The 11,695-nt window shown below is 47.2% G+C and overlaps 1 protein-coding gene across 6 annotated transcripts in view; it reads left to right on the top strand.

Annotated features, from left to right (window-relative positions):
* Window positions 1–6,307: 6,307 nt before the first annotated feature.
* The window catches only part of pclob (piccolo presynaptic cytomatrix protein b), a 45,276-nt gene continuing 39,888 nt past the window's right edge, over window positions 6,308–11,695 (top strand). For all 6 annotated transcript variants that reach the window (XM_029154489.3, XM_029154488.3, XM_029154485.3 and 3 more), the window contains exons 1-4: window positions 6,308–6,458; window positions 7,868–9,059; window positions 9,188–9,973; window positions 10,815–11,612. In XM_029154489.3, the coding sequence (XP_029010322.1) occupies window positions 8,115–9,059; window positions 9,188–9,973; window positions 10,815–11,612 (2,529 nt within the window). In that variant the 5' untranslated portion in view covers window positions 6,308–6,458; window positions 7,868–8,114. The remainder of the gene's footprint in view (window positions 6,459–7,867; window positions 9,060–9,187; window positions 9,974–10,814; window positions 11,613–11,695) is intronic.

The raw sequence follows: 11,695 nt of genomic DNA, 5'->3' as shown, positions 1-11,695 counted from the left end.
CATCCATATATGACAAAGGCCTCTGGAACCTAAGCAGCAATCAATTATTTCATGCATGCGTTTCACACATTTCACATCACACGAGAGGCTTGAGAGGAGAGATGAACAGCACAGATCACCTAAATTATTTTTGGCACTGATGGCCAACGACAGGCTGCGAAGGCAGAGTGAGTCAGAGCGATGGGGAACGCAAAAGGAGAAGGGGAACAGAGGATCATGTACCGGGGGAGGTGTGTGATGTGGCGCCTTGGGGTTTTTCATCCCGTGGGATCTACAGGTCTTTGAATCCGAATCTCCTGCTGCAGAACTTCACGTCACCAGGAACTCTGAAGCGGTGCCGGCACCTGACGCAAGCGGGACACACACACGACTCCAAACACTGTGAAAGTGAACGCGTCAGACAGGTATAAATAACGTAATGCTGCTCAGCATAGCAGGAGAAATAATAAACATTCAAAGAGTTTTTTTATTGCTGAGATGCTCGTCTAGTAATGCCTAAAAATAAATCCAGCTCCATAGCTTGTTTGCACCGAAGTAGATTTAGTCCTCTAAAAGTAAGGCTTGTGCCATGGGTGTGTGATGCAATGAAGGCTGTCATTAATCTGGCTGTAATCACAACGTCAGAGCCCGTGCGGGAGCTGTTCTCTCCTCTAATCCGCCTCTTTATCCCCCGCGTCTCTCCCATTACATCACTCTGACCTCTGCACCGTGACAGCCCCAACAGCTGGTTCAACAACGGGCAGCACCGGGCAAATCCAAACCCCGTCCCTCGCGCCCGCATCCAAATCTCTGTCGTCTGTGCACTCAAACGTGCACAGTGCGTTGATAAGACGCCGCCTGGACTGATGCAACCGAAGGTCTGGGGTTTCCACAGGAAAAGTGGGGATTTAAATGAGAGATTTAAATAAGGGTGTTAAGGAGACTGTTCACCCTTTATGGCACGTTTAGCAACACTCATTAAACAGGCTTTAATACTTAGTAAGTGATTAAATTAGATTTGTCTCATATGTAATACATCACAGATTAACTCAGTGGACATTCACCACCTTGGAGTAGAAGAGACCTACAGTGGAGAGAACTGTCTGTTATGCTGTATCTTCTTTAAAAATGCATGAGACTGATTTACTTTTCATAATATTGTTTTTTTTGAAGGTTTACATATGAGTCACATCACTGTGTGTGAGACAGTGGATCATATCATCGTCTCATCTTCGAGCCCTGGATACACGTTACCGCGGCCGTTAGTGAAACAGGAAAAACAAAAGATTAAAAATGCATGAAGTGTTTTTAAAGCGTTTCTGATGCGAATGGTGACGCATGAACGCAAACATCTCCAAGCTACTATAGAGGCAGCAACGAGCGGCTACACTTGAAGCCGAGCTGCAAAAACCTGAGCTACGATCCTCAATGTCGGCTCTTCAAACATGTTATGAGGCGCTTTTCCCCGCGAATGCATCAGGCGCCGACAACGCAGCGATATGTGCATTACAGCAGCAGCTGGGAGCCTGTAGTTGCTGGTGAATATTTGATGAGAGAATGGATCCTTTCCCTGGGCAGGTTGAGCACGATGTGCATAACGAGCGGCGCGCGCACACACACACACACACACACACACACACACACACACACACACACACACACACACACACACACACACACACACACACACACACACACACACACACCGGCTGGTACAGTATCTCAGCTGCTCTACGGCCAAACAGGTGCCAGCGAAGGTGATATTAGCGTGTAGCCATCGGATGAAAAGCACACCAGCCACTGATGCCTCCGCGCCGCGATCTCCATCTTCAAACCCTGTGCTGCACAAACCCAACTACACGTGCAAGGTCATATTCTCTTTTCACCGGCAGCTTTGAAGTGGCAGGGGAGCAGCACTGAGAGAAAGTCAAAGACAAAGACGTGACTGAGCAGTCAGAAGCACATCAGCTCATCAGCCTCAGTGTTACTTGTGCAGCGGCGTCCAGACCAGGCTGCTGCTTGTGAGGGTTTTAGTCCGTGTGTGTGTGTGTGTGTGTGTGTCTGGTCCACCACTGAGGCAGGAGACCTCACGTAGTCTAAAACCCCATCTTATTTTACATCTCTTCAATTATATACAGCCTGCTGTCTGGACCTCGTCAAACATTCTCATATCCATGTCCTGCACATCCACAGCACTGGATGCTTCATCTCTCCTGTTAAAGGGAAAATACCTTTTGACTTTCTAACGTATGGTACAGATTTGCATTTCAGGGGCTGACTGCTTTTAGTGAAGAGCTTTACCTGAAAGACAACGCACAGTACACCATGCCCACTCCCCACTGCTTTTTATTATTAAAGATTATCAACGGCGGCCAGCTTTGTCTGATGAATAAAGGCAGCAGGAGCCTCTTACTCAGGGCAGTTGCCGCTTCCAGTGAAGTTACGCTGGCATTAAAGCAGTTGGACCATCTTTTCTCTAAAGAGTACTCAGGCTGCGGTTATTCAGCCTTCACATGTCCCTGTTGATCGAGTGATCATCACTGCTTTGTCCAAGTATCTATTATCCGACTGGCTGCGTTTTATCTTCTTCATCTCTGTCCCTCCCACTAGTCGCTCTCTTTTGGCCAGTGTGATTTCGATCAGCAGTGATTTCCTGCTCGCTGGCTCGTACAATTTGGGGGCATGAACTGTGTTATCCTGGGAATTCTCCAGTGACAGGGCGGCAGAGGGAGGGGCTGGTGGGAAACGGCAGAGGTAATGGCAAGCGCGTGTGTTTTGGGACGCTGTGCCTTTAAGAGTATTTTTAGTACAGCAGATAGCAGTGGTCACTCGTCAGGAAGCAAAAAAAAGTAGACTGTGTGGCTTTAGAGGCTTGTGCAGTGGCCCGGTGGCGTGATGTTGAATGAGGAGGAAGACGAGCACAGGCCTCGCTCCGCGGTGACACACAGCAGACTGCCAAGCCTTGATAAGTCCGCCTGCATAGCGTGCACACTCCAACATAATCAAGTTATCAGTCAGTCAGCGCCAGTGTGTTGTTGTTTGTAATACTCATAAGCCTTGAATTAGGCTGAACATAAGCATCCAGGTGTTTCTGAGGGAAGCTATGATGCTCAGTTTGAATCACCTTCCAAGGACCAGTAAAGCAATATTTTAGGAATGTTATATCATACCAAACAATATGTCAGACGTCACTTATTAACTTGTCCTGGGACAGTTTATCCACTCACAGTTTGTGGTTTTGGTGCATTCCTCTAATGCAGTGTCGTGAGTCCATATTACCCCCGCTCGGGCCCGATATGTAACTTTAATGACACTGGCAAAGTGCGTGCGATCGGGTTACTGTATAGATTACACGGCGATCCTGACGAACACACAGGCACAGAGACCTAGAGACCCAGAGAGGACAGCCACCCACCTCCATGCAGGTCACCGCTCCACACGCCTCCGGCTCCGCTCCAGAGAAAACCATGCCGGGGAAGAACTGCTTTGCCTTCCTCAAGGGTCAGCGTCAGAGGTGTGTGTTGTAGCAGACCAGCTCCTTTCAAATGCATTTCACTGCAAAGGCGCATGAAGGGTGCCTGCTCGGCTGCTGGTGCTGTGCAGGTTGCCTCCGTGAGAATCGCGGCTGAGGGAGTTCTGTGTGAAATGCTTGGCGGGATTGAGCTTCAGCGCGTCTGCTTAATTAAAATGAGGGAGAGATAAGTGCGCTTCTGAGCTGTTTGTTTGTCTGTCTGCGCGTTAGGTAGATAGAAGGAGAGGGAGTGAACTGGACGTGTCGGTGCCGGTGCGAGGCTCGGCTACGAGTGCATGGAGGAATACAAATGGTCCACGAAATGGTGCAGGCCTGAGTGAGCAGCTGCAGAAAAGGAGCCACCGAGGCATCTGGTCACTGGTCAGACGGGCTTTTCCCTCCGGTTCATAGTAATATTTGGAAAATGGAAATTCAGCATGAGTTTATTAATAGACTAAAAGCCTCCCAGGGCAGCAAGTCACAGAGGTCACCTCTTAGTTCCAGTGGGCTTCCTACAATCTAAAAACTTGCACTGACAATTACTAGATCTTGACCAGTGTAGAGTTCCTTTACAGAAGATCAGCTTTCAGTGTGTTCAGAACGTCAACCAGCTTTCATTTCAAAATGCAGGAACCCACACAGACAATCCTCCGGGAACGTCCTGTTGGTGTTTCTATGGAGTTAGTTGGAAAACAGGCCGGGACACTTCTGCCCTTAGACAAATCTCAATCCACGTCATTTGCTGTATGACAGTAGTTCTCTTTTTACTGTATATTGAAACAGCCGTTCTACATTTTGTATTTGTCTCTTGATCCCTAATGGAACTTTCCTGGCGTTTTGTGTTGAACGAAAAATTATATTAAAAATAGTCTTTTGAAATCCATTTTTATCTCAGCCCTGTGTGAATGTTCTCACTACACACATGGTGAAGCCAAGCCAAGGAGCCCGCAGGCTTAAGAGCCTTTAATATTCACTCTTTTCAAACTGTTCCCCATGAGCAGCTTGAATTATTTTCACTCCCCAATACACGCGAGGGCCCGCGATTCATTTTGAGATCCGTCTCGGTGAGAGCAGGCAAAGGTGTTAAAACGTGCCGTTCCTCAGCTGTGCGCGTGTGGGATTCGAGTGTGGCCCGGCGTTATCGGAGTGAATGGGCGAAGGAAAGAATGGCGACTGTGGAGATAGCAGGCTCGGATTTAAAGTGACAAGCAGGGAGCGATAAAGGGGAAAGAACATGATGCTATCGCATCTGGTGATTTCCTGCTGTCTTACATAATATTGTTGACTGGCAAACGTCTCACTTGTCCCAACATGAGACGCTTTAATGAAAGCAGATGTGTGTTCTGCACAACTGCAGCTATGCAGGGATCGTTTATAGTGACTTCCCTTCCCATTCAATAGGTGATAATATGGACATTGGACCAGTTGCTCATGTTTTATTTCTTAGCTTCCTGATAGTAAATGCGACATAAAGAAAAGTCAAAGGTGAAATAAAATGATTTGAAATATCACAAAGAAAAAAGCTATAATAACTATACACATTTTCCAAGAATTTAGGAAAAACTCAGGAGTTGCTGGATTGTGGGGGTTAAAGTAGAGTGTACAGCTTTGTTCCATTGTCACGCATTGGCACAAAAGTATTTAAATTAGAAGGCAGTGATGTAATTTTAATACACCACACTAACCGGAAGACGTTCATCCCTTATTATATCCTCCAAAAAGATAATGTAGAGCCAGATTGTGAAGAGGTGCATGTAAGCAGTCCAAGATTGCTTAAAGGATTTCCGGCCCGTGCACAAGCCCATAGCAAAGTTACAGTGCAGCCTATATCCCCAGATGGAGATTGTGCTGATGAATGTTTCCTGTGTGTGCGTGTGTGTGCGTGTGCATGTGTGTGTCTGCAATCAAGCCAAATCTGGCGCCTCCTGAAGAGAGACCAGAGCGATTCTGCCGCTCACACATCACAGATGACGTAACTCTTCCACACACCCACACACCACTTGCTCTCCATCCTTCCCACACATTTCACTCACGCTTTCCACATACTAAATAGGAACGCATCCACTGTGTGTCGTGAGGACATTTGCATATAAATGTGAGGGGCGTGTGCCTCTCCAATAAACGTTATTAATGAATATTAATATTGAACAACATTTCAAGGGATGATGGTCAGCTTGGCAATTGTTGACAATTGTACCAGCGTGGAATAAGAAGCTGAATTAAAAGATTGCGACAGTGGCAAAGAGAGAGAATGGCCAGATTGTCTTTTTCCCATCGCAGCTCTGTAATAAAACTCTTGTGAGAGAAGTGTCAGGAGAAGAAGGCAAGCGTTACACAGTCCTCAGACGAGCTTTGTGCCTGAAGCTGTTCGCTTCCTATTACTGGACTAACATTAAATATCCTGTGGATTAAAACCCAACCAGCAACAACAATTTTTAATTATAAATAATTTAACCACAAGAGGAAATATAGGGACAACGTTATTGAAGAACCTTGATGTTACAGTAGTGAACTTAGTGATTTTCCGTTTATAGAAAATGTAATTTATGTCAAATGAAGCAACATGATGGATGCGTTGACTGGATAGTATGATTGATCCGTTTTGACTAAAGTAATAATATCCCTCTTCAATAATCACTAACGATGGTGCTATTTCACACACAACATAAAAATGTGCAACACGTCGTGCATGAGGGCGAATCTTAAGGTCCTCCTCACTGATCACATGTGAGTCCGGGGGAACTAAATCGCCCTGTTCCCTTTAATTTCAATTTCCGTGCGTGATATATATTGTGATCACCTGTCAGATGCTGCGCATGCGCACTAGAGCGGGAGGCGGAGTGGATGCTGATCACTCCGTATCCGCTGCCCTGTGCCCTCCATCCCTCGGCAATAAGACGAACACGAGCAGGGGACGTCCGAGGAGGTTTGGGGGAAAGATGGGGAGACATATCTGCCGTGGATGAAGGTACGGTTCCCGTGGCTTTCACGGGAAATCCTCGCTCCGGCGTTTGACATTGTGACCGTGGAGGGTGAAGGATGCTCGGCGGCTGCAGGAGGGGAGGAGATGAGCGCGGGGACGCTCCGCGGATAGATCGTGTTTCTGGAAATGCCTCCAATAACAGCGCTTTAGCTGGGTTTCCGCGTTGATTCGGGCGGATTTGAAATAATGCGCTACAGAACAGACTAGTGAATACGTGAAGAGTCTCCTGGTCAAGGGCACACAAGTAACGTGTTTTAATGTCTGCTCACCCGCACGCTCGCAGCTGTCATTACCTCGTACTCTCTGCGGACCAACATGATGTCGGGGTTGGAGTAGTGCATGCGTAATTCACGGTGCTTCCCCCTTTTATCACGCTTTAACGTGTGGACACGTCCACTGCTGCGAGTATAGACGTGGACTGTACTGTACATCCCATCCAGCTGTAATATCGATGATGTGGAATCAGAATTGCGCCGAATGTTGCGTTTGTAAAAGGAACGTGCGAGTGTTCGCTCTACCCGGATGTGCCTGCAGTTTCCACAGACCACAGCGCTGGATTTCGCCGCTTACTCGCGCTGCGTGCTGCTGTAAAACATGCCCTGCATGAGATTACTCACTCCGTGCCATTTGGGTGATGGATGCGGAAAACCTGAGGGTGGGATTATAAGTCAAATTCTTTCACAGCGGAAGACAAACAGTGGCTTGAACCTGGAAGTCGACCTCAAATTGCCATTTGAATCGGGCTTTTAGACGGTGTGTGTCTCTTGCGTTGCCCATTGCTTTGCATCGTGTCTGTACTGTACATCCCATCCAGCTAAACGTTTAAATACGCTGTGATCGACACGGCGGCTCTGACCCCTGTCCATGGTCCTGAAAGCAACAGTCGTAGCCGAGAAAATTACATCGAGGCAGAATAATTAATGGGTTTTCTCTGGACTGCGACTACGACTGCCATGGAAATGATAATCGTTTCATCCAGGGTGAAAGTACTTTACTTTATCAAGCACTGTGCTGTGACACAGACTTTGATTAATCTTCTTGCAGCATGTTCAATACGCAGTCTACAGGTTTAAAAGATGCTCCCCGAACAGGAGTTAGACACAAGCTATTATGTAACAGAGATGCTCCCCAAACAGCAGAGATTTGGAGACTTGATTCACAAATCAAATGTGATACAGAGTATCGAGAAAGGACAGAACTTATCCTATAACAGATGTGTATGTTTCTACTTTTAAATGCTGGCCTTGTTTTGTTTAGTGGAGCTGCAGCACTTTGGCTGAGACAGTGATGTAAATTCGCTTTGTTAAAGCTCACGCTCTCTTTGATTATCCCTCCCTCTTGTCTTGTTCCTTGCCGTATCACATCGTCTCTCTGTCTGTTTGTCGTGCATTCAGGAAGTCTGATGTAGACGCTGAGCCAGAGGAGAGCCCAGGCAGCAGCAGCAGTAGCAGTAGCAGCAGCAGTGGGGCTATAGATGCCCTCTCTACAGCTCCAGCCCCAGCCCCGCCTCAGGCTGCTGAGGAAAAGCCAGGACAAAGAGGAGACAGCTCCTGCTCTGACTCTGACAGCCCTGTAGATTCCAGCTCCTGTGACGAGGAGGAGGACGACGAAGAGGAGGCGGAGGAGGGAGGAGACCCCAAGATGTTCTCTTCCAAATTCCTCAGTGGGGCCAATCCCCTCAATGCTGTGTCGTCTGCTGTAAATAAGTTTGGCTTATTTGGAGATGATGGGGAGGGGGGTAAAAATCAGAAAGCAACTCCCCAGCAGACAGTGAAGCCATCTGGAGAACAGCAAACTGGTGCAAGTCCTGGTAAAGTCCCTCAACAGCAACAGGGACCTCAAACATCAGGCCAGAGCCCCACTATGCAAAAGAGCCAGTCTCCTCCTAAACAAGGATCACCACAGCTGCACGAGAATGGACAGGCCAGGCCTCCATCCAAACCCAGTGGTCAACAAGGGGCTCCAAAAACAAGGACACAGCCTGAAGGCTCACCAAAGCCAGGAGCTCAACAGCAGAGTCAGTCCAAGAGTGGAGCACAACCAGGATCCCCAAAGACGTCGTCTCAACAACCAGGATCCCCAAAGACGTCGTCTCAACAACCAGGATCCCCAAAGACGTCGTCTCAACAACCAGTTCCAACTAAGACAGGGATGCAACAACAAGGAACTGATAAGACTGGCGCAAAGCAGCAACCGCCTACAAAGACAGGGCAGCAAGGACCTGCAAAAGTTGTACCACGACAAACTGGGTCCGAGCCCGGGTCTCCTAAGGTGGGACAGCAGCAACAGGTATCGCCGAAAGTCGGCCAGCAGCAACAGGGCTCCCAGCCACAAAGCCTCAGGACTACACCCCAGCAGCAGTCATCCAAGGGCCCCAGCACATCTGGCAAGGTCCAGGCAGGGTCTCCATCACCCGGAGTAACCAAAGCTGGAGTTCAGTCAAAAGCAGCAGCCAAGTCTCTTTGTCCAGTGTGCAACACAACAGAGCTTAATATGAGGACAAAGGAACCACCAAATTACAATACCTGCAGACAGTGCAAAGCTGAAGTGTGCAGCTTGTGTGGCTTTAGCCCCCCCGACTCTGATGTGAGTAAGGGTTTTTGCATCATTTCCCATGAATATACCTTCCTCTAACGAACATCATGCATGATGATATGAATGATGTTTACTTTTTTATTAGGTAAAACATATGCATTTTGTTATTTTGTGTACAGGACCATGGGTGGCTATGTCTCACCTGCCAGATCCAGAGAGTCCAAAGAGCTTCTGAACCACTGGGACCCTCGATGAAAAAGCCCAGCAAAGTATCTCCTGCTCAGAGCCAAACACCAGCTGCTGCTGGATCAGATTCAGCCCACAAAACGCTGCCTGCATCGGCAAAGGAGCCAGCAAAAGGAGACACTGCTAAGCAACCTGAAAATCAAAGACAGGCCAGTCCAGTATCTGTTCAAAAAATGACACCTGAGACCAAGAGGAGCTCGACGTCTCAGAAACCTGAGCCGACGGGTCAAACTGGACCCAAGCAAAGCAGCGCCACCGCAGCTCCTCAGCAGGAGTCAGGAGGCTTATTTGGCTTTGGTGGCTCTAAAAGTGGAGCTGCAAAACCAGAAGAGTCGGTGACAGGGAAGATGTTTGGGTTTGGCTCTTCTATTTTTAGCTCTGCGTCCACTTTGATGGCGTCAGCCGTGAATGACAGTCCTAAGACCACGCCTCCAGTTTCTCCCAAAATGCAGTCTAGAAATGAGATAAAGCCTCCTTCTGTCAAAATTCCAGAGCAGGACAAGAAGCCAGACCAGAGCCATCAGGCAAAGGCGCAGCCAGTAACACAGGACAAAGTGGACAAAGCTCCATCCAAAACACCAGGACAATCCACCTGTCCTCTCTGTAAGGTCACGCTCAACAAGGGCTCCAAGGATCCACCCAACTACAACACCTGCACTGAATGCAGAAGCACCGTGTGCAACCAGTGTGGATTTAACCCAATGCCACATGTTAAGGAGGTAAGATCGTCATCGAAACAACAAAAGCATGCGTGTGATACTAGTGAGTGAACAAACAGTGAGGACTGAAGAATCATCTGAACTTTGTCTTAGACTGGATTATGTCGACCACTGATACTCTCTATTACTCTCGATTACTGATATTCTCTATTCTTTATAATTCTCTATATTCTTTATTGTCTATGAGGGACAATAGAGGGAAACATATTTCTGTTTATATACTTAATTTTAATTAAAAAAATGAGAGATGCAATAAAAGGTGGATGCAGGGACACTGCATGCTGCATTAGGACTCTCCCGAGGGATCACCACACAGACGAGCTACTCTGACACGGCATCTTCCAGGCAGGCTAGAGCACAAAGGACCTGACACTTGACTCTGTAATTCAATTCACAGATCGTAGGCTACCTTGTCAAGGATAGTCCGAGGCTATTTGATCTTATGATACTGTTTAAACTAATGGCTAATACAGTGGTGAAGCTAGATCACGGGGTAGAGATCATAGCACTTAGCAATCACTGTGAAAGTCGTAAATCTAACCCACTGAGGCTGTCATCACTGTCTCTGGCTTTATTTGTATACAACTCAAACAAACAAAACAGTTTTTTTTTATGTTTTGATTCTTTCTTGATTGTGATAAGTTGAACATAATCAACTTTAAGCACAGACGAATACAAGACATGCAGTTTTCCAAAATGTTGCAGTAATACTTAATGTAAAGCCCAATAGGACCAACTTAGATAATGTCTTTCTCACTGCTCCTAATTATTGTTATCAAGTTAGGCTCTTGTGTATCGTTTTATTTATATATCTTTAATGTGAATGTGTTGTATTTTTAAGGGGAAGGAGTGGCTTTGCTTGAACTGCCAGGTGAAACGAGCTGCTGAGGGAAGTGACTCCCAGAAAAACCCAACTATGGTCGGTCCATTGCTAAAAAAGACTACTCCAGCACAGCCTGCACAACAAAAGATGTCTGCACCAGGCTCTCCTCAGAGGAAGGCATCCTCACCAGCAGCACCGCCCAAGGCTGATGCTGCTAAAGAAGCCGATAGTCATAAACAGGTCAGCACAGCTCCTGGTCACAAAACACAGGAGGGCAGTCACAAATCAGGTCCACAGAAACAACCAGACCAGCCAAGTCAACCGGAACCAAAGCAGGGAAATGCCACACAGCAAGACTCAGGAGGCTTCCTTGGCTTAGGCGGTTCTAAAAGCCAGACTGATGCCGCAAAGACTTCAGAATCGGTAACTGGAAAGATGTTTGGTTTTGGTTCCTCTATTTTCAGTTCAGCGTCCACTTTAATTTCTTCCGCTGTTCAAGATGAACCCAAAACTACACCACCGGTTTCTCCCAAAATGCCTAGTGTGAAGGACTCCAAAGCCCCCACTGCCAACAAAGCAGCACAAGACAAGAAGCCAGAACAACCTCAGCAGGCAAAGGCTTCTCCATCGGTACAGCCTAAAGTGGAAAAGAAATCACCATCACAAACGCCAAAGCAAGGCCAGTCTACCTGTCCTCTCTGTAAACTCCAACTCAACGTGGGTTCTAAAGATCCTCCAAACTACAACACCTGCACTGAATGCAAGAACATGGTGTGCAATCAATGTGGATTTAACCCAATGCCAAATGTGAAAGAGGTAAGAAAGTACCAGTGAATTAGGTTATCCTGTACAGTGTAATTAAATCCATCACAGAATCTGTGCTGCGACCTCTGTGACTG

Source organism: Betta splendens, chromosome 6, assembly GCF_900634795.4.
Source record: "Betta splendens chromosome 6, fBetSpl5.4, whole genome shotgun sequence".
NCBI lineage: Eukaryota > Metazoa > Chordata > Actinopteri > Anabantiformes > Osphronemidae > Betta > Betta splendens.
Note: the sequence above shows the minus strand (reverse complement) of the source record. Positions and strands in the feature narration are given on the sequence as shown.